This window comes from Anser anser (assembly GCF_964211835.1).
Source record: "Anser anser genome assembly, chromosome: 4".
Taxonomy (NCBI): Eukaryota; Metazoa; Chordata; class Aves; order Anseriformes; family Anatidae; genus Anser; species Anser anser.
Genome location: NC_139724.1, coordinates 53,997,609 through 54,018,955, shown reverse-complemented (window position 1 = coordinate 54,018,955; position 21,347 = coordinate 53,997,609). Strand labels below are relative to the sequence as shown.

Below are 21,347 nucleotides of genomic sequence, written 5' to 3'. Positions count from 1 at the left end.
ACAGCACGTAACGCCTGTGTTGAACATGGAAGCCGCCAGACGCCTCACACACGGCAGGGCCTGGGGTCTGGGGCACACAACACCGTGGACCAACACCTTCAAGCCACACAGAGGCTGCTCCACAGAGCGCCTGCCCCGTGCTGGCCCTGGGGACAGCGACAGCGCCCCTGGGGGGCAGGTGGCAGGGCGGGACGCGGGGGGGGCCCTTCTAGCACCTTCCCCGCAGCCACACCACACGGGCCGGGGTCTCCCCCTTCTCCCCCCGCCTTGGTCTCGCCCCGCTCCTCCCTGTCCCCCCGCCGCGGCGCCGCGTGGTCCGTCCCGCCGCTATATAAGGGCCGGGTGGGCGGCTCCGCGCCACAGCGCTGAGGGCGGCGGCGAGGTGAGGGGGGTGCTGCGTGAGGGGACATCGCCGCGTGAGGGGACATCGCCTCCTTCCTGCAGCCATGGCGTGGCAGCCCATGGAGATCAACCCCGAGGTGCGCGCTGGGGACTTGGGGGCGGGGGGGCGGGGGGGTGAAGCGAGGCACCGAGGTTTCACTCAGCCCCTCTGCCCCTCGTTGTCTTGCAGATGCTGAACAAAGTGAGTGCGCGGCCGCCGCGCCCCGGCCTTCCCTTCTCCCTGCCCCCGTGCGGCGGCGGCGCTCTGCGCTGTGTCACCGCCCCGGGGCGGGCGGCGGGGCCCTGAAGGGCTGCGGCCGTGCCACCCGCCCGCTGTGCCCCGCAGGTGCTGGCCCGCCTCGGCGTGAGCCCCGGCTGGCGCTTCGTCGACGTGCTGGGCTTCGAGGAGGAGGCGCTGGGCGCCGTGCCCAGCCCGGCCTGCGCCCTGCTGCTGCTCTTCCCCCTCACCGAGCAGGTAGGTGGTGGCCATAACCGCGCCACGGGGTGGTGGGCACCCCCTGCCCGTCTCCTCCATGGTGGCTCCGCCAGCAGCAAGCCTGCAGCTGGCCACGGTGCTCTGTGGGGTTTCTGCAGGCTGGGCTGTGTCTAAAACGAAATAAAGAACGAGCTGACAGCCTATAACCTTCCCGTTGAGTAGGGGTACCTTTGCCTGTTGGTAGGGCCGCCATCTGGGCAGGCATCGGTCAGATATTGTGCAGTGGGTGTGGTTTGGTGGGTGTCTGTTCTCGGCCCTCGCCTCCAAACTGTTTGAGCTGAGACAAAATAAGCAAGAAAATAGGGCTTCTTAGTCTGATAGACCTCCTATGCTTTGGTTTGTGTGCCCGGCTGAAGAAAATGCCGTTTGCAGGCTTGAGCGTGGGGAATAGCAGTTCAGCCATCATGCTGAATCATTGCTCGGGAAGGCCTAACCCACTCCTGGGTGATTAAGGTGCTTTGTCCGACTGATGCTGAAGAAGTGAATGAGGAGGTGGTCTTTCAAACAAAAGATGCTTAATATTATTTAACCAAAGGGTTATAACCTCTCAGTAGTGATGGGTTTTACGCTAGTCTATACACCCTACTGGTGGGGAGGGGTTCATGAAGGGAAGTAACCTAAAGGTACGAAAGCAAGCTACTGCGGAGACATGCTGAGTAGCCTCATTAAATAGGCAAAACGATTGAGAGGATAAAAGAGCCTATCCATTATGACTTCCCCCCCCCGTAAGCTATTTCCAGTGTACGACGCAGATGGAGAGGCCAAGAACAATGCTTTTGGGTATGACTGAGTCATGCAGGTAGTCCATTAAGGCTTGGCCTGCATCCAGGGTAGGCATTACAATGCTTTACTGGACCCATGCCACAAAGATGACTTTCTGTGCAAGTCTTTTCTGTCTAGACCTGGTATCGGTTCTCCTGCATATCTGTCTGTGTGGCAATTTGCGTAATAAAGAGGTAACACTATAGTGAAATGTTTGAAACGATTACATGTTTACAGCATGAGAACTTCAGGAAACAACAGACTGAGAAAATAAAGGACCAAGAAATCAGTTCCAAGGTGTATTTCCTGAAGCAGACTGTCAGTAACTCGTGTGGGACAATTGGTCTGATACACGCAGTTGCTAATAACAAAGACAAAGTGAAGCTTGGTGAGTATGAACGTTTTGGAGCGCTTGAATTTCCAGTGTCCTTCACAACAGAGGAAAGCTGAGTGGGTGTGAGCTATAGTAGACATGTTGTGCTGCTGCTACTGGTAAGTGGGCCTTGTCTCTGTTGGAGAGAAGCACGAATTGCAGAAGTGATTGTGTTTTGACTCCTCTGGTGACTGCAGAGGTACCCTAGTGAGTATCGTGGGGTGGGGGAGGATGCACAGCAAGACTGGCCAGCATATCTGTAATTGGGAAGCATCATGTTCAGAAGTGGCCATTGACACTGGTGTTGATGTCAACTGAACAGATAAAATGATTAATGACAGTTATGTCTGTTACAAAATGTCAATTATAAACAGACTTGCTCAGGGCAGTCTATAAATCAATTTAAACTGGGTTCATTTTTCTGTGGGAAAGTAATACAGGATGATAGGGATGTGGAATTAAACTTCCTATAAAGGACAGTTTTGATTTCTTCCCTTTTCATAGAAAAAGATACAAAACTGGCCTAGGTAACTGGTGACTTTAACCACCTGTTTCCTAGCAAGCAGGCTTACAAATTCTTGTAAAGAAAGCCTTGTCAGTGGGTCAGGAAGTACCTTACTGTTCAAACTGCAAAATACAGCAACTTCTTGTCACTGCCCCTTGAACCTGAAATCCCATACCACCCAAGGGGTTCTTACACCAAGGAAAAGGATGTGTGGAAGGCAAGATTGAGACCAGCTTTGCTTTATTCTTTTTGGAAGTCTTCTTGAAAGGCTTTTCTGAGATAGCACCCTTGAGTGCTATGGCATCCTTTTCAGGTAAGACTAGGAATTCAGTGTCTCCCAGTACTGCACTACTAGTTTGTGCCCTGGAAAGACAAAATAAGCCTAGCATAAGCAAGAGCTACGTTCATCTGCAGATTTTCAAAGGACAGAACTCAAATATCAATTGACAGAATATGGACAGATAAAATTGTGTTTTTGCCCCTGGTACCATTCTGTAAGACACTCAAAGACTAAGCTTCTGCCAAGTCTGCAGGGGAAATCAGGAATGCCAAGTCCCATTTGAAAGTCTGTTTCAAGATGAGTCTTCAGAGTACCCTGAGGCACTTGAACTCTGGCTGTTTGTGTAGATTGTCATCAATAGCTTCTGGATAAATACTTAACTTCTACTTGAAGTGGTAGTTGTAATATGTTTATGCTGGAGATGGTTCCAGGCTGAATACAATTACTCCTAGTTAGCACAGCGAGCACTGAGTGTTGCAAGCTGTCTGGTCTGTAACTGGTTCTCTACCTGTGCTGAATAAAATCTTCTGTCTTGTGCAGATGAGGGGTCTGCCCTGAAGAAATTCCTTGATGAAACAGCTGATCTCTCTCCTGAAGAGAGAGCTAAGCACTTCGCAAGTAATAAGGTATATGAACTATACAAATAGCTGATGGCTATCTGCACTTACAGATATAGTAACCTGTATCTGCTTTCTTGTCAGGCTATACAAGAAGTCCACAACTCTGTTGCACAAGAAGGACAGTGTCGGGTAAGATATGAATGGATAAAATCTTGGGAGAAGAGAATATGGAAGGTGGTAGAGCACTGCATGTTTGCCTCTGGCAGATGAGGCAGGAGAAACAAATGACTTACAGGTGAATATGCAGGATTCCTTCCTCAAACAAGGGTTGGAAATCTAGGTTCAGACTGCCTGGATATGTTCTGAAAGTGTTACTGTATGTTAGGGCTTCTGGCAGTTTACCTTTTTAGAAGCCTTGCAGAGGCCCCTTCAGCTGGCTTGTTAGTACTTCGCTGTTGTTTCTTGCTGACAGTGGCTTTGTCTTGTAGTCACAGGTAGGATTCATAGTGGTAAGCTTTTTTCAATCTAACTAATGTATCTACTGGTCTATCCGAAGGTTGATGACAACAGTGTGAACTTCCACTTCATCCTGTTTGCCAACGTGGATGGACATCTGTATGAGCTGGGTAAGGTCCTGAGAGCTCTGGAGTTGGAGCGTGCCTGCTTCACGCTGTACAGCAGAGCTGGTGGGTCTGGCTAGAAACCTGCTGCTAGTCAGGCTGTTTACTGACATCCTCAAAGCCAATTCATAGCTTTCGCTTTTAGATTTTAATAGAAGGTGAGTTGCACTGAACACTTACATTCTCTTGGAAAGCATGTCCTCTCCTGTAGATGTCATCTCCTGTAGAGCTGGGAATACTTGGTCCCCTTCTCACTTGAGCATGTACTGACAATTTATTCTGGCCTTCTCCAGATACCTTTATGTACTTTTTTTGGGGCTCACTATGCTGAGTTGTGCTAATTCAGAAGTAGTAAACACGATGGGTGATAGGACTTTCTTCCACAGATGGGCGTATGCCGTTTCCTGTGAACCATGGCACAAGCTCAGATGACTTGCTCTTGAAGGTAAGGCTTCTCGCTGTTTCATTCCCTGAAAATGAGGCTTCTAAAAGGCTGAGGGGTGTGCTTGCAGGGTATAGTGGCTGTACCCACCTGCTGCGCAAGCTGCTCCTTCTTACACCATGGTAACAAGGTTGTACTGTGCCAGAGCTAGATTTCTGCTAAGTATTAGCTGGTGCTATTAGTAACTTCTCTGTGGGGACACAGAGGAGCTGCAAAGACTCCTAGAATCTCTACAGCAAGTTTGATCCAGTCATCTAAACAACCAACCTTCTTTCTTTTAAGGATTCTGCTAAGATCTGCAGGCAATTCACAGAACGTGAAAAAGGAGAAGTTCGTTTTTCTGCTGTGGCTTTCTGCAAGTCTGCCTGAGACTCTGAAGAGGCGCAAGGAAAACAGTCTAATAGCACACAGTAAATGCAGTCTAAACTCCAGTGCTTCAGTACTTGTTAAACACAGCTGTTCTGGTAACTTAAATTGTTTCCACCCTTTGCTATACACAGGAGCAACATCAGTTGAGCTTATGTTAAAGGATGAGCTCAAGTTTTAACGTGAACAGTTTAGACACATCAGATGTCTTTAGACTCTGTTTTTTCACATGTTAAGTAGAAAATGCTTAACAGGGCTTGTTTAATCTGTGTCTGTTAATTGAGCTGTTGGTTGATATTTCCTTGTCCTTAATGAAAATAAAACTTTCTGCTGGAAGACTAAGTGGAGTTAAGTGTTCACTGACTTTCTCCAAAAGGAGTTGCTTGTGACATCCTATAAATGTTGTTTTCAAAGGACTCTCAAAGTCCTGAGTAAATAATACCAGCCTCAGGTGGGTAAGGTAGTTGCTGCTTTTCCTTGTGTCTCGAAGGCCTTTTGGGGGTGGAGATGCCCTCGTGTCTGGATAGCATGTTTCAGAATTGCACTACCTTTCTGCTGACACTCCAATTCTTGTTTGTTAGTTGTGATTTGACATCACATTTATTTCAATTTCAGGTATGGTGGTAAGGTGGGATAAATGAGCACTCAGATGTAGGCTGGGGCTGTCTGCTTTTTGTACTGTCAGCACTACAACAGCATGCCAAGGGGATTGATTGATGTCCTGCTTCATCTGATAGGAGGCAGTACTAAGTACTACAAAGGTTTCTCTACCTGTGGCAAAAAATCTGGCTGCTGAACACAAGCCTCAGCTGCCTGGTGGGGGCTTATTAATTTGTTACTGTGTTAGGGAGATCCTTCAAGGGTTATATCCCACAGTGACCTTAAAGGGGGGAAAAAAAAACATTACAAACGAGTTTTGAATTGCAGGAAGAAATTTCAGGTTGAATGAGCACAAAGAAAGTGGTCTTAAGATGAAATACATACTCGTTGGCCTCAACCCATTGACCTTCAGTAGAAACTACTTTTTAACCTGCACCTAGCTGCTGTTTATCTGCATGTGTTTATCTGTACCTCTCTGCCTGTACTTCAGGTAGCTGTAACAAAGGATAAAGTGCCCTTCAGCTAAGGCCTCCTAAACACCTTGTGCTAGGTGGTGCCCGCCAGCCTTGCAGGTTTCTGTGCTGTGTGGTGCGTGGTGACTTTGTATGTTCTGTGGTGGTTGCTGCTACCTGTGTGCTGCAACATTCCTGGCTTTTGGGCTTCTTTGAAGGTTATTCAAAGTAGAAGCTTTGCTTAAAGCCATGCACAGTCTGTGTTCTGCGTTGGACCTTATTACTGCTCATAGCTACCTGATAGCTGAAGCTTGCAGGGGCTCACAATGCTTTTTAATAGATTAAGATTCTGGGGCTTAACAAAAGATGATAGTACTTCAATTCTAAGCATCAGTGACTGTTACCAGGAGGGTGAAAGCTTCCTGCCAAGGAGGGAACAGTCGCATGTCCCTCTCCTCCTACAGCACCTCCCCCTGAAGCTGATGGGAGGTGGAGGGAGGCCTCCTGTGGCATCTGCTGCAGCCTCCCCCTTGGAGCAGTCTCCTCTCTGCTGTCCCTGCGGCTCAGGCAGCCTGGCAACAAAGTCTGCGGAGGGAAGCTGCGTGGGGTGTGAGCATGGAAGGAGCAAAAGCAGCCGGGTGCGCTAGGAGGGAGAGCAGAGCCCGGTCAGCTGCATGCTGTACCTGGGGGAGCGTGCTTCTGTTCTGCAGGGACTCGTGCTGTCAGGTGTTGCCCAGGGCACCTGCTGGGACTGTGCCTGTGAACAGTTATGCAGGTAATGTTAAAGCTGCCTGAGAGCAGCTTTGAGTTCCTACTGCGTTTCTTAGTCATTGCAGCAGTGTTTTTTAACCTAACAGTACAAATCCAGCACTAGCAAAATTATTCTAATGTCTCAAACTTTTTTCACTGCTCAGTTCAAGCTTCTGAATTCAAAATCTCCTGAAAGGCAAATATGTGAATAACTTTGGTTCTGTGGAAAAGTAGGCAAAGGGTTGTGGCAGCCCTTTCTTATTTCCTCGCCCTCTGGTCCCAGGTACAGTTTCAAAGGATGGAAGTAAAGGGCACTAAGGAGCGGGTGTTATCCATCCACTCGCGTACATCGCTAGCAAGGCTGTTTTCCCTTACTAAAATTAGCGCAAGTGCCAGGCAAACAGCTGGGCTTTCACCTAAACAACCTGGTTAGAGGAAGATGAATGGCTGGGGATTGTTCGGGATATGAGGGCTGGGATATGAGCTGCCTCTGGTGAAGGAGGTAAGGAACGGGTAAGGAACAACGGGTGAGGATCTGAAAGCTGAATAGGTGGAAACCGGCAACGTTAACAGTGCAGCTGTTCCGGCTGTGTCACTGGGTTTTCATTGTGACAATTACTGAAGCGGGCAGGTAGCTTGTGAAGCCTGTTAGTGTTTCATGCTCCCTCTGAAAGAAATTGGTTGCTGCTGCTCTTCCAGGTACGTCAGGAGTCTACTGAGCAGCTCACTACATTTGAATGAACAGGTTGCTGCGGCTTTTGTGCAGCCTTCTAGGGGTGGACTCCCAACATAAATAACTGGGAATTTTCCTGGGAAATGCTTGAGAAATACTTTAGGATCTCGGGTAGGACCTCAGGTTTACCTGTTTAGAACTGTACTTCGTGCACTGTCGATGCTGGATGTGGTTTTAAGTTAGCAATCTCTCATTTTCCTACCAGTTCTTTGCTCTGCGTAGAAATCTGTAGGTAGCCTGTTCTGTAGGTGGCAGCATTGGGAAACTTACGGCCCCGAGTCTGACTGGGGAGCCACCAATGGCGAAACAGACCCAGCAGCACTTTGATTTGCACGCGTACGTAATGTGAAGTCCACACGTAGCCCGGCTGCTTTCAGTGGGACCGCTCAGATGCTAAACACGTTTCTGGTTGCAGAGCTCAACACCCAATCCTCAATTTAGTCAACTGTTAACTTCGGCGTGATGTAACATCCAAAGCCTCCTATGCATTTCAATAGCCTTTGGCTTGGGTCCACAGGTTATTTGCAGCTGATATAACACCCGCCGCCTCTTCAACCGCTGTACAATACATGCACCGCTATTTCCATGTTAGGTTTCTTCTTTCTGGGAGTAAGGAAAGAGCAGGAACGACTCCAGTAGTACCAACTCTTGATGTGCAGACCAGTTTACCAAGCTATAAATAGTTAAGATGGAAAAATAACATGAAAAATTGAACTAGGATGTACTAGTGTTTGCTGCTTTTTGATACAAAGGCATGGGGGAGTTCAAGCGGCCAGGCCCCCTGGCCTGCGTGCTGGGAGAAAACAAGGAGGGCAATAAACCCCAGAGCCACAGGTTCCCTCTCCTGGTGCTACTGACAGCCAAGAGGAGGCTGCTGGCGGGACTGCAGCTCAGGGAGACTGCGGACTGAGTGGGAACAAACGAGAACTTGGGAAAATGCAGCCCAAATCCTAGCACTGAAAGCTGAGCAACAGCATTAAAACTCCTTTGTGACCAGAGGTATTAAAACATCGCTTGCATTTTGTCATTTTTAAACTCCTGCCCGGGGTGATGGTAAATCACCGGGAGTGGTTTGAGGCACCAAGCGCTTCAAACTCCGAGGACCTCAGCAGATGAGGGGACGGGGCCAGGAGCTGCCCCGCGGAGCTCGGTCTGACGAGGCGCTGAGCTCGGCACCTGGCTGGAGCCGCTGCGTGTGTCTGCGTGGGCTGGGAGGCGACAGGCCCCGGGGGTTTATGGCAGGTGCCAAATTGAATGTAAGCCCGCGTGCTGCGTGCTCTCATGGCGAGGAAGGCACGCTGGGAGGAGCGAGGCCGGCAGAAGGAGGAAAGTTGTTATCCGCCTCCACTTGGCACCGGCGAGGCCGCACCTGGAGCGGCGTGTCCCCTCCTGGCTCCGAGGAGGAGGGGGAGGATGTGGAGAGGGCCCAGCAGCAGGCAGCAGCCGGAGGCACGGAGCTCGTGGCCCGCAAGGGGAGGCTGGAGGAGCTGGGCTGGGTTAGTCTGCCAGAGAGGAGGCTTGGGAGGGTCTAATTATACCCTGCGACTACTTCGAGGGCAGCTGCGAAGATGACAAAGCCAGCTTTCTGTTGGTGGCATCAGATGGTGTATCAAAGGGCAGTAACCACAAACTGCAGCTTGGAGGGTTCAGTCTGGGACGTCGGCACAACCAGGCGCTTTGGTGGGAGGCGGTACAGCCCTGCAACGAGGCACCGGAGAAATGGGGCATTTCCTTCACTGCAGTTTGGCAAGGATCAGCTGGACAAAGCCACGGCCGACCTGGCCTAGTATGGTCAGTGGTTCCCTGCTGAGCAAGGGGCAGGGTGAAATGATCTCCAGAGACCTAATATCTGAATATTGCAATTTACCCTTTTTGCATATGGCACGGCGTCGAGGGGACCAGAATTTAATAGCCAGCGTTAAACGAGGTGCTGGAGAAAGGCAGAGAATGCTTAATGGAGAAAATGGGAAAAGGAGAGAATTCCTGCTCATTTCTAAAGGGTTTTCCTTCCAGCAGCATCGTGATAAGATGATTTGATGACATTTCCCAGATCCTTAAAAAAGTGCATGCATCATAAATGCAGTTGTAGATGAAGCCCAATGTAAGGATAGCAAGCAAGGTGCAGCTGATGTGAAAATTTCTTACCTACTTTTTGCTGAGATGAGTTTCAGATGCGGTTAGCTGGTATTTCAAGGCCTGCAGCAAGATATAAAAAGTGAGGAGATCTGCATGGTGTTGGAGGAAAAAGATGGGGCAAATGTGTTTCAGTAGGTTTAGCATTTCAAGCACAGCCCCATAAAAAACAACAAAAAACCCCAACCAACCAAACAAACAAAAACAAACAAACAAAAAAAACCAAGACAGTCATTGCTTAAGATCATTCAATATCAAGCTGAGAGGCACTATTTCTTATAGCACTATGGAAAGACCAAATTGCATTTTCTTTTCAAGTCTTTATGCATGTGAAAACCTTACCAGAACAGCTTCCACTCTCAGTGTGTGCAGAGAGGGAGAAGTGGGGTTTTACTATCCCCACTTTGCAAGTAAGGAACTGAGAAGTAGACTCAGTGATTTGCATAAGGTGATGCATGAAGTTGATGGCAGAGTTGGAATTACAACTACCTATGTCTTGTTTTGTTTTTGAGGCAGTTTTATATTTACACCAGTTTGGCTTTTGGCCTGAGTTACTATTCCCTACTTCATAGCGTGGCTTATTAGCTAAGCTCAGCGTTAGGCTAGCCACAACTCAGGTGGCCTGGAGAACAGTCAGGTGAACTCGTGTCCGCCTGCAAAAGAGGGTCTGTATTGCCATATGATCCCCTGAGTCCCTTTTAATACCTCAATACCTTTCTCCCAGTCTTCTATTGCACCATAATTCAGGAAATAATACTTTCTTCTTCCTTTTTCCCCTCCCATCCCAAAGAAAGTTTAGGTCCACGATGAAGTTGAAGAGTATTCATAAAGCCAAATTTGCATATTATTATATATACAAAAAAAAGATTGGTTGCAGTACTGAGGCTGACAAACAGAAGATTCGGGTGGCAAAGTTGTGCCCATGTTCTTGGTGGTTTTACAGAATGAAGAGGTGCTGATGAGGGAACAAGGTCACTGAGAAAATACCGCTATCTGGCTGCCTTGATGCTTCCTCTGACCTCACCAACCGTTCTTTCTCCCTTCACTGAACAATGAAACTGAGGTCTGAGGTCATGCCATTTATTGTGACAGGATCAATTCTTACTGAAGGAAGCTAGAGAAGGGTTGGATACCAGAGAGCTAATTTTCCCCTACCTCAGAAAGCAGCTCTTAGAGGTTCCTGCTGCGGCCCAGTGCTACATGCAGCGGTGGGCACGGTCGCCCTTAGCTTTGAGTCACAGCTGAAAGCCTTCAGTTTTCTGTATCCCAACAAGACTGCGGCAACAAGTCATGAAGTAACCTCTGCTGCGTATTGGGAGATGAGTGGCACAGGCAGCAGTGCCGACAAACTTTCTTGTAAAACGTGCAAATCTTTTATAAAAGGTGGCAAAGCCCTCTGTTTGGCATGAGTCGGTCCGACGCGTCTTCATCACCCTGGATGAGGCTGGGAGTGTTCAGAAAAGTTTTTATGTGGGTGCACAGCTGCTCTTTGGGAAAGCGCGGTGTTCCAGGGCAACAAAAATCTGCTGCTGGAACAGGTCTTGCGAAACAAGTTTTACAAACGTCGCCTCATTTCTACGGCCCGCTATGCCATGGCTGCTGCAGGGATGCCTGCCTCTCAGAAGACGGCTTCAGCCCTTTGCTTAGCCCCTGCCTGGATGTTTGTGGCTCACGGCTGTCCCCGCGGAGGTTTGCAACCAGAGGGAGCCCTGGGAGAGCGCCGTGCCCGCTGCCTGCAGGGAATAATACGCTTGTGAGCAGAGCACTCACAGACAGGCTGAAAAAACACAGGAAGAAACGGAGTTTAAAATCTCTTTGATTTAAAAAAAAATAAAAATAAAAAATGAGATATTTATCCCAGCAGCAGCTAACAATATGCATTTATTTCTTTTTTTAATTTTTTTATTTTATTTTTTCCCCATAAGCTTAGCTGGCACATCTGAAATGTAAACCCACCAGCCCACTGGGCCCCTGTGAGGTGCAACCGAATGGGGACACTCACTCCCCAGCACTGTGTTTGTTACTGACTTTCATCTGATACGTGCACGTCAGGAAGTGCCGTTTTATCTCTTTGGCAGTAGACTCCGTGACATTTGGTGGGGCAGCTACAGCACAGGGAAATGTCCTCTGCTCAAACACTAAGCAGCTCAGTTCGTCTCGTGGGGTGCAACGGGAGCGCTTCCTTTTAATTTCTGTGCGCTGCTCAGGCTCTGGTCTTACAGAGCACCTCAGCTTTTGGCTGCTCCGTGATTTCTGCCGACTTCGCTTGGGCTTGAGCACAACTGAAGGCGTGTATAGGCTGAGGTGATTTCCTGTGTCAGACACTTGATGGTATTTCCACTGCTGCTTACAGTCGGAGCCGGAGCCCGTCCTGTTAGGAGGGCAAAAATCCATTTGCTTTTGAGTGGCAGCCCCTCACTTGGTATTTTTCACTCTGGATCGGACAGAAAATTAGCAAACTGCCAATCCTTCTTACAAAACTATCCACATTCTGCTACACCAAGTGGGACAGCTTTCTTTCCTTAGGACAATTAAACTTTTCCAAGATTTCATAACCTCACTCATCAGACTCCATTTACAACAGGAAATTACAGCTAAGCTCTATGAAGACTTTCCCTGACTGAATCCAGCGTTTATAAATCATATCCAGGCAGAAAATGTGAATCTCCACAGTGTAACCATAGTCTGAAGTGTAAGTGTTCACAAGTTCAACTGCTTCTCAAAATATTTCTTGCCGCAGCAGTAACATGAGTTTGTATAAATAAAGTATACATTTTTAACATATTTGCAGACTGCAATATAATAGATAAAGCTTGTGTGCATTAGGAGAGCGCAAACCTGTGTGGGCTCTCTGCCTTCCTTCTCAGACAGAAGATTTTTAGGCTTTTCATCAGCAGTGGCCACCAACAGAGCAACTTCCCTCTCTGTATCTTCTTTCTTTTTTTTTCATAAGAATGCTGCTGGAAAGCTTCTTAAGAAATAAGCTCTATAAAGCTCCTTAAGAAATAAAACAATAACAAGTTGGATGTGGTTTATCCAGTCCCACACTATTCTTTGTGTTTATGGCAAGACCCCAGTTTTCCTCCTTCCAGTACTTCAGCACTCAGGCCAAAGTGTGCATCTTGTTACAGCCGTGTAATCGCTTCGTAAAGAGCGTATGGGCCAACAGGTGAAGAAAAGGCTCTCTGTAGAGAGGAGAGCAGCACTGGTGGCAGTGAGGGACAGCACCAGCCACATCGTTTATCTTCAGGTTTTCTTGCACTGGCCCAAACGAATCACTGACTGGACCCAGTTTCATTATTTCCTCTAAGGTAACAGGTTTAGTACCATGGCCACACTGTGTAAAACACACAGCGTGCAACATGGATCATTTTAATAAATAATAATAATTAAAAAAAAAACAACACAGCAAAACACCTTTCAGACTAAATAAGAATCATAAAACCTAAAGACAGTTAATAGATCTTGCATGGCATTTCTTCAAAATGCTTGAGATAGAGCTACTGTTCAGAAGCATATTCACCTGTAAAAGGAAAAATATTTGTTTGCAACAAAAAGACAGCTGGTCACTGCATTGAATTTAGGGAAAGTTGATCATACACTTAGTTAAATTAGGCTCTTCAGTTAGGTGCCTAAGGTTGGGTGACTTTGGGCTCGACTGAATTTAGCTGAGCTCTTCTTATGGCTGATTGAAGTGACCCCTCCAGGTATCCCTCTAGTACACCGGCACAGCCACTTAATAACACCAACAACTGTGAATGTGCAGGGGGGGAGCCTAAACTGGGGGATGTTGACCCGTGGGCTGATGCTTGGCTGTACTGAGGTGAGTGGCCAGCCCCTCGGGGACAGGACCTCACCCCTTGACTCCACGGGGAACCCAAACCAGTTAAAGCAGGCGTGACACTCAGCATTCCCATTTAGGACCAGCTTTAGAAAGGAAAATAGCCCCGCTGCGCACTGACAAACTCAGCTTAATTGCAAATGTTAGCACCCAGGAGAATTCTGCCCTGTGACCCAGATAATACAGAGGCAAACCATTGTGTGACTGCGTCTCTGTAGTAAATGTAGTACCACAGTCAGCAGTCTGCAAAAGTGCCCGTTCCCAAAGCAAGCGTTAGCTGAAGCTTTCAGACTGACTGCTGCTTCGGAAAGGAAACAGGAGATGCAGGAACTATAGAAAGGGCTTGCAACCCCTGCTTGCTTATGTATTTATATTCAGTCTTATCTGGAGCAAAATAAATGCTTGTGCATATCTTATTTGCAAGTAAATATTAACAGTGAAACCCACCACAAAGCAAAAGGGTGTGCAGCAGTGCCCTTAAGAATCCATCCTATGTACCTACGATAACTAACTGGGGGAAACCTCTGTGAGTACTACCAAACATACATACGCTTTGCAAGCTCTAAAAAGAAAGAAATCACCCATAATGTAACCAAGTGCTATGAAACTCACGTAATTTATTGTAGGGACTTGTAGTTGACCTTTCTGCATGGAAAGAGGCTTCCAGAGCTACAGCTAGTGCATGCTGACAGTATTCGGCCATGCGACCACTGCCTGCAGTACAGATGGACAGGTCTCTCGTTTCGTGGATCATTTACAGCTCTGGCTGTAAAATCATCTGAAAAATATTCGCAGTCTGGACGGGTCTTTGTATTTAGAAACGTACTGTGCTCCAACACAGAGAATTTGTACTTGAATCAGTAATGAGTTTCACTGATGTCTCGTGGCCCAGATGTACTCGTTTTAATACAGCTTTAAGTCTGCTCGTCGGGGAAGCCTTCCGGATGAGACACAACAGGCGGACAGAAGCAACCCAGGTCTGCATTCCTTCACAGCAGCCACACAGCGTGATGTGTGCTGCAGGATGGCTGGCGGGCAGTCATCTGCGGATTGTTTTCCAGAGCGGTGTCTCTCTTAGGACACCCCACTTTTCCCACCGTACAGCTAAGGGTGACCACGTCGGCACTGGCAAAACCCACCCTCAGCTGTGCTCGCAGTACCTCTGCCCAAGCAAGTCCGTGTAGCTTCAAATCCTCAGCTGGAATTGTGTTTTTCTCTTCCATAAAGATCAGACCATGCTGTAAACTGTGGTACCAGCTTTAGCTTCCAGAGTCCCACAGCCCGTACCCTCTCTCCTGTGGTGTATCATCTTACTCCACCACTGGGCTTATCTCTTTTAAGACTTTTAAGATTTTTCTGTAAATTCCAAATAAATTTAAAAAGTAGTTTTAAGTAGTTTTGTTTTTTTAAAAAGTCAGTGCATTTTTTTTTTTTACCCTAAGAGTTGTTTTGCAAGTAGATATTTAGATATTTTCCAGTGTGGAAAATGGAAGTGCACTGTTTCAGGTAGACACAAGAAATTCAGCTGCAGAGTGAACTCTATTTTTTTTCTTTCTTTCTTTCTTTCTTTCTTTCTTTCTTTCTTTCTTTCTTTCTTTCTTTCTTTCTTTCTTTCTTTCTTTTTCTTTTTCTTTCTTTCTTTTTCTTTCTTTCTTTCTTTCTTTCTTTCTTTCTTTCTTTTTCTTTCTTTCTTTCTTTCTTTCTTTCTTTCTTTCTTTCTTTCTTTCTTTCTTTCTCTCTTTCTTTCTCTCTTTCTCTCTTTCTCTCTTTCTTTCTTTCTTTCTTTCTTTCTTTCTTTCTTTCTTTCTTTCTTTCTTTCTTTCTTTCTCTTTCCCTCCTTCCTTCCCTCCTTCCTTCCTTCCTTCCTTCCTTCCTTCCTTCCTTCCTTCCTTCCTTCCTTCCTTCCTTCCTTCCTTCCTTCCTTCCTTTTTTTCTTTCTTTCATTTCTTTTTTCTTTCTTTTTTCCTTTTTTTTTTTTTGATCCTATGTCCTCCAGATTCAGGGTCTGAATGAAGCAAGGTTGGGCAAGACGACTTTATAATAGTAACTGGAGTTAATCTTTCCTTTCATTTAGCTTAAGAACAGTTCGTCCGGTTTCTTTAGGGTCACAAAACCAAGTCAGGCTAGCTCACCGGAGCCTTGTGCTGAACGCCCTGCTCTGCCACCAGCTTTCATGAGCAAACCGCACAGGGCTGGCCCTCAAGGCATGGCGGGCATTGCCAAGGCCCTCTCCTGCCCCTCTGTCACTCAGGGAGACCTCAGCCTTCACGTAGGCCATGTGAGCCCCAACCAAACCAAACCAAACCAAACCAAACCAAACCAAACCAAACCAAACCAAACCAAACCAAACCAAACCAAACCAAACCAAACCAAACCAGACTGAACCGAACCGAACCAAACCAAACCACCGAGGGGCTTATGGTCGAGCATCGCAGAGGCCTACAAGCTGAGCAGGGCACTGTGTACGCTGGGAAATACAGAGTCAGGCACAGGGTCACTCCAAAAGGTGTTAAGCACGTTGTGATGGCAAGAGGGAGGTGGTTATTTTTGTTTAGCACTATCACTGTTGCATACTGTCCTAATGATGGATACATGGGCCAGTCAGCCCTTTGGAATGAGAAGGGGACAAAACACATGACAGAAAGCCCTGGGTTAGGCCCCATCTCTGGCTTGGCTTTTTCCTTTGATCTACAGTCAAAACGTGGATTGAAGCCCCCTGTGTTAAGTTTAACTACTTCACTATTTGGTGCTTTGTGGTGAATGGTTCTCCCTCTTTCTCCCTGCAGTTGCTCTCTGCATATGAGCAATGAAATATCTGCTGGAACAGGGACTTGCACCTGACTCTTCCAAACCAGTTTCTAACTGCCCGACATGAAGTCACCACCTCTCCTTGGCTTAACGCACACCCAGTTCCTTTACACCAGTGGTGACTCGGAGAGCTGCACAACTCTAAGCACCCCCTCCAGTCCATCAGTTCGAGCTGACGGTTAAAACTGTGATCCGGCTATTGAAGGTGCACAACAAGGTTGTTGAAGGCAATGAGACCTGAGTTTGCAGGCTGGTGCTGTGTTCCTGCTATAGATGGCACTGTAAGTTACCAAATGGTTCTTCCCTGCCCATAATTTTTCTGATGCTATCAGCATTATGCCATCTTAAAGAAGCATACCGAAGGTAAGAAAAACTCAAAAACATCAGTACATCACGTTGTACCTCAATCACTAGTGTGATTTCTGATCTCAAGAAAATTACAGCATTATACAGAATGCGATCAAAAAGCACCCAACCTCTGTGAATGCCCAGTGGCATGACCCTGGGGTAGAATATAAGAGGAGAACAAACCCATAGAGGTATGCCCTTACGTGCTGCACCAGCTTACGAGGAGCTGGAGGGATGCCATAAGGCAGATGTGGTATCTTTGTATTTCATTTCCCTTAATGGATTTTTCTTCAGTGGATTTCTTCAATTGCTTTTGCACCCATGTAAACTTTAAACATCCACAGCAAACCAGATGGTACTGTTGGAAACATAGCTTCTGTTTTGTTTTTCTTTTTCCTTTTTCAGAGGGAACATAAATCCAAATGCAATGCAAGAGATTTGAAGCAATTAATGTGCAAATGATTATCGTTACGAGCAGGAGCTAACTAAAAACAACCACTTACAAATGACAAGTCATACATGGTTTCCTCCATTATCTTTCCCTTAGCACATAACTTCTGCTTGATAAGGACTTTTCTATCTTAACAGCCCCATGTATAAATGGCACTGTCAGCACCCTCAGTGCACTCACCGGTACTTCAGCAAACACTGTTCTCAGTAACACCAGGACCAATACCAGTTCACTTAATTCCAGTTGTAAACAGAAAACATTTCCAAAATAATATCATTAAGAACACCCTCCAGGACAGGACTTGTTAGTTGATCAAATTTTTTAAAAGAGTATCAACAAATTACCTTGGTTCACAGAGTCAAAACCTGTTTTGAAATCCACACAGACAACCCAAGAGTCTGGCTTTCTCTTGGGGCATTATGCTCATGTTACAGCAAAGTGGGCTTTGTAAGTATTTCATGTAGAAAGATACCTCAACACAACCAACTACCTTGTGCCTGAAAGCAACATAACACGTGGTGACAGATGTCCCAGATCCTACACAGCCTGTGCATGGAGATAGACACCCCACTCCTTTTCAAAGCACAACAAAAGGTGTATTTCTATATAACAACTGTTTCAACAGTGCCACAAGATACTATATGTTCTTCCTTCAACAAGCTCTATCTCTCTAAATATAAATATAAAGGTTCTATAAGCGGTATCAATATTCTGCTTTCAATCCCACTAACTAAACTAAGTGCAAACTAAAGTCGCATAGATAATTTTAAGATAAATTGCCATCAAATACCTTTCTTTCCAACAATACTCCTGATATTATTGACCAGAGCTAGTAACTTGTAAATATCTACAAAAAAAAGTGAATCCCTTTATCTTTAGGAAATTTATAGCAGTATTCTTCAAAAGTAAATACACAGATAGTAAAATGTATACAATAACTGAGCCAGATTTATGACTACGATTATGGAGAAATAGGCCATGGTTTATACCTGATAAGAACAGTGCATTTATTCTGGGGAGAGTGAAAGATTTATTATGTGTTTAAGCATTCATTTCCTTATTTTTGTGCATGTTTTCTGTAAAGGACGTGTTAACTATATTATGATCACTTGAGAACTTAAACGGATTTGGAAATTCAGTGCTAAGTTTCGCAATCACTCAACATGTTATAAACTAAGGATATCTGTTGATGTAAACATCTCTTTCCATACTTCTGAACGGTGTTTCTGTAAGAAGAAATCAGTCATGGGATGGCTTTGGTATTATCACAAGCTTTGAAATGCAGAGTGTTCCAATAAAGTCATTACAATTCATGCACCAAGGGCCAGAAGTTTAAGAGGAAGATAAGAAACGAATCCTGGAAGTTATTATGTGTTCTTCCCGCTTCATAGCCTCCTCTTTGGGACTCTGGCATTCCTGTGGAAGCAGACAGGTTTCATAAACCCCATCTCTCTTTCTCTTTTCTGGGGGTTTGACAATCTTGAGCATTGAAAGATATATAAATGTATATAAATATGACTTTCTAAATGGAAAGTTATTGTGCTCTTGCCAAGCTCATGATGGGGGTGCACCAGAACTAGTGAAAAACAGCACAGGTCCACATCCATATTCTCACCTGCCCAAAGGGTGAAGAGTTTTCTTGACATCTTTCTCTTTCCCCTGCATTGCTCCTGGAGTCCCCAGCATTTTCTAGGCCTCAGAAAGCAAGAGCCCTACAGCTTTTGAGAACAGCAGCTCTAAGAACTGGCAGGCTTAGCAGAGCATATGTACAGTTCTTACACTTTTCCACAGCACAGCACCTCCAGCATGTGCATATGTGCACCACGATGGTTTCCAGCTGGGTTCTCCTACGCTGTGAGTGCCTTCTGCTGCTTTCAGCAGTCTGTATTCAGAGCATCTCATGAAATTAACTGCTGCAGAAAGGGAAAGGGTAGACTGTAGCAACCTGGTGATGCTGGGGCGTGCCCATAGATTACCATAGCGCATGCCTTGAAGAACCATTGTTTCTCCAGGAGGAGATGCTCTTCACATCTGAGCCTCCATTTTCCTTGCTGAAGTGCCTCTCTCCTAGGTTTAGATCATGAATACCTGAGCACTGCCAAGCTATCCTAAAGTGCAAAGGCAGCATTGGCTCCTAGGAAGACACCAAAAAGACAGAGTTTCACATTACAAGAGCTCCCACAGGCGAGAGCCCAGTCATCCTCCAGTGCCGGAAAATCCACTCTGTAGAACCTGTTGCATGTCTTTCCTTACTCACTGGGATGAAGATCCCACAGGTCTTGATTGACAATGAGGTTTAAGAGTCTTTATCCCTGATGGGCTCATGATTTCCTATTTTCACTGAGGTATGGAAGATGCTGACCAATCTCACAGGGTACTCCCAAGGTTGACCATCCCTTCCTTTTCAATGATCTTTACTACATTCTGTTTGCAAAGTAGTATACAAGGAAAAAGATTTAAAATGAAGCTCGCCTGAAGTACAGCAGACACAAGTCTGGTCTAGTGGAAGGTGTTCCCCACCCAGGGGTGGGTGGAACGACGCGATATTTATGGTCCCTTCCAACCCAAGCAGTTCTTTGATTTTATGGTACAAACTGGTCTAATTCAGCACTGAAAAGTGATGAAGACAATCATTTTCAGAGAAACACATCATCACAAAAAATGTCTAAAGTTAGCAGGAGGCCCTTTGTGCAAGTTTGCCAAATGATGGATGGTGCCAGCATTCCCTGCACTGGCCTTGGAGCTGTGACTTCTGCAAGGTTTTCGTGAAGATAGCACTCCAGCCTCTTAGAGGTCCATCATCATTTTGATCTTTTGCTGACCTGCTAGCACACTAAGCAAACATAGTGTCACTGGTGTCTTAGGAATGGATTTTTTTAAGGCATTGATGGGACCTAGGTGCTTGATACCATTAATTAAAAAATGAAACCTGAACATCTAGCTCCTTTAAAGTCTTACAAAAATCCCTATCCAGTTTCCTGAGCGTGGACCATCAGTGCAGTGAGGACAGAATCTATTAATACTATATTTTAAGAAGAAAAATGCTCAGTAAATCTTGTTTTTTTTTGGAAAGCAATGATTAATGAAAAAATGTAGATATACTCCGAAGGGTTGCCTTGGATCAGCTGCAGGTGTGACAGCTCTGCAAGCTATGGATTGCCTGTCCTTTCCTCAGCTAGAGCAGGAACTCATGTGATAGCCAGCCCCATCAGCGGCCAAAAAGAGACAGAGAATAAGACTCAACAGGTACTGGAAATCAATTCACTGACATGGATTATCAACTCCGAGAAAGTCCCTTCCGCTCTCTTAAATGAGCAGTGAAGTTTTCTTGACCTTTGGGCTTTTTTTGAAGGCTCACAGAGGAGCACTGGGGCCTCTAAACCGGGAAAAACTCCAGGCATTTTTGCTGGCCAGACAGAAAGACATAATTAAAAAAGTAATAATAAGAGAAACTTATGAAAATAACTTAAAAGGGATTTTTTTTCTATTTTGCTTCTTTTTTTTTTAAGGGGAGAACTCATGAACCTTTTTGGCTTTACACTCAAAAGCAGTGATTTCTTGGCAACCTCATCAGCCCCACTTTCGTCTGGGTGGGCAGCTCTTGTATAATAAATCATCCAGTGTTTCAGACAGAGATTCAACACAGTGTAATAGCCTTCCCGTCCCTGACAGTTCGTCAGCGTGGACTTAAATAGGAAATATGCCCACGTGGTCCGACAGACAGACCTGTGTCACCGCATCCATTCCTAAAGCAGGCTGGAGGAGAGCCAGCTTGGCTCCAAAGTCTGCCCCATGGTACTTGGGCTTGAGTGAATACGCCCAGCTTGTTAAGTCGGGGCCAGCAGTGCAGTAATGTCATTACTGGGTCGGAGTTGGCTCCCGTCTGACCACGCTCTTGTAGGGTAGAACCTTCTACGCTCAGAAAAGCTCCCAGGGTTTTCAGGAAAGTCAGGTTTGTCCCCCAAGAGGTCCAGAAGGCAGCAGAGGAAGCAGTTCTCTGGAAGCACCGGGTTATAGGAAGGCCCAACAAATACTTGTTGTCCTGCTTCTTCCTTTAATGCCTAAATGTCTCACATACATGGAGAAGTATTCAGTTTCCATCAGTATCTCCAACAAATAAGTTTTTACCCGGTGTGTGTGTGCAGATGGGGAAGTAATATCAGTAAGATTTACCAACCTGTTGGTACTTGCAGTTTAAGGGTGTATAAGAAATGTTGCTGTCTGGGGAGATGTCCGCAGCTCCTCCTAACTCAGAGCTGTATTTAGACAGGGTTGCAAATAGTACTCTATCCTTTGGAACAGGGGCTGAGAAAAATAAAGACAACACCAAGAGTCTTCATTTTGAGCTTGGACCGGTGGCTGGTTGTGACGTCCTGACTCTTATGGATATCTGTGTGACCATCCATGTCTGAGACGACACGACGGGTGCTGTCTGTCCCAGACATG

At 46.1% G+C, this 21,347-nt stretch overlaps 1 protein-coding gene across 1 annotated transcript; it reads left to right on the top strand.

The window, feature by feature from the left end:
* Window positions 1–334: 334 nt before the first annotated feature.
* Window positions 335–5,127, top strand: UCHL1 (ubiquitin C-terminal hydrolase L1). Its single transcript, XM_083833236.1, has 9 exons — window positions 335–479; window positions 572–583; window positions 728–856; window positions 1,877–2,027; window positions 3,338–3,423; window positions 3,499–3,546; window positions 3,914–3,983; window positions 4,364–4,422; window positions 4,702–5,127. Exons 1-9 carry the CDS (start codon window positions 447–449, stop codon window positions 4,786–4,788), a joined length of 675 nt encoding a protein of 224 aa, XP_083689362.1. The 5' UTR covers window positions 335–446; the 3' UTR covers window positions 4,789–5,127.
* Window positions 5,128–21,347: the final 16,220 nt, after the last annotated feature.

What these genes read in the sequence shown, in the direction of transcription:
- UCHL1 (XM_083833236.1), top strand. Translation starts at nt 447, where the DNA reads ATGGCGTGGCAGCCCATGGAGATCAACCCCGAG. An exon ending in AGCACTTCGCAAGTAATAAG is followed by an intron (nt 3,424 to 3,498) that starts GTATATGAACTA and finishes CTTTCTTGTCAG; the next exon opens with GCTATACAAGAAGTCCACAA. An exon ending in CAGATGACTTGCTCTTGAAG is followed by an intron (nt 4,423 to 4,701) that starts GTAAGGCTTCTC and finishes CTTTCTTTTAAG; the next exon opens with GATTCTGCTAAGATCTGCAG.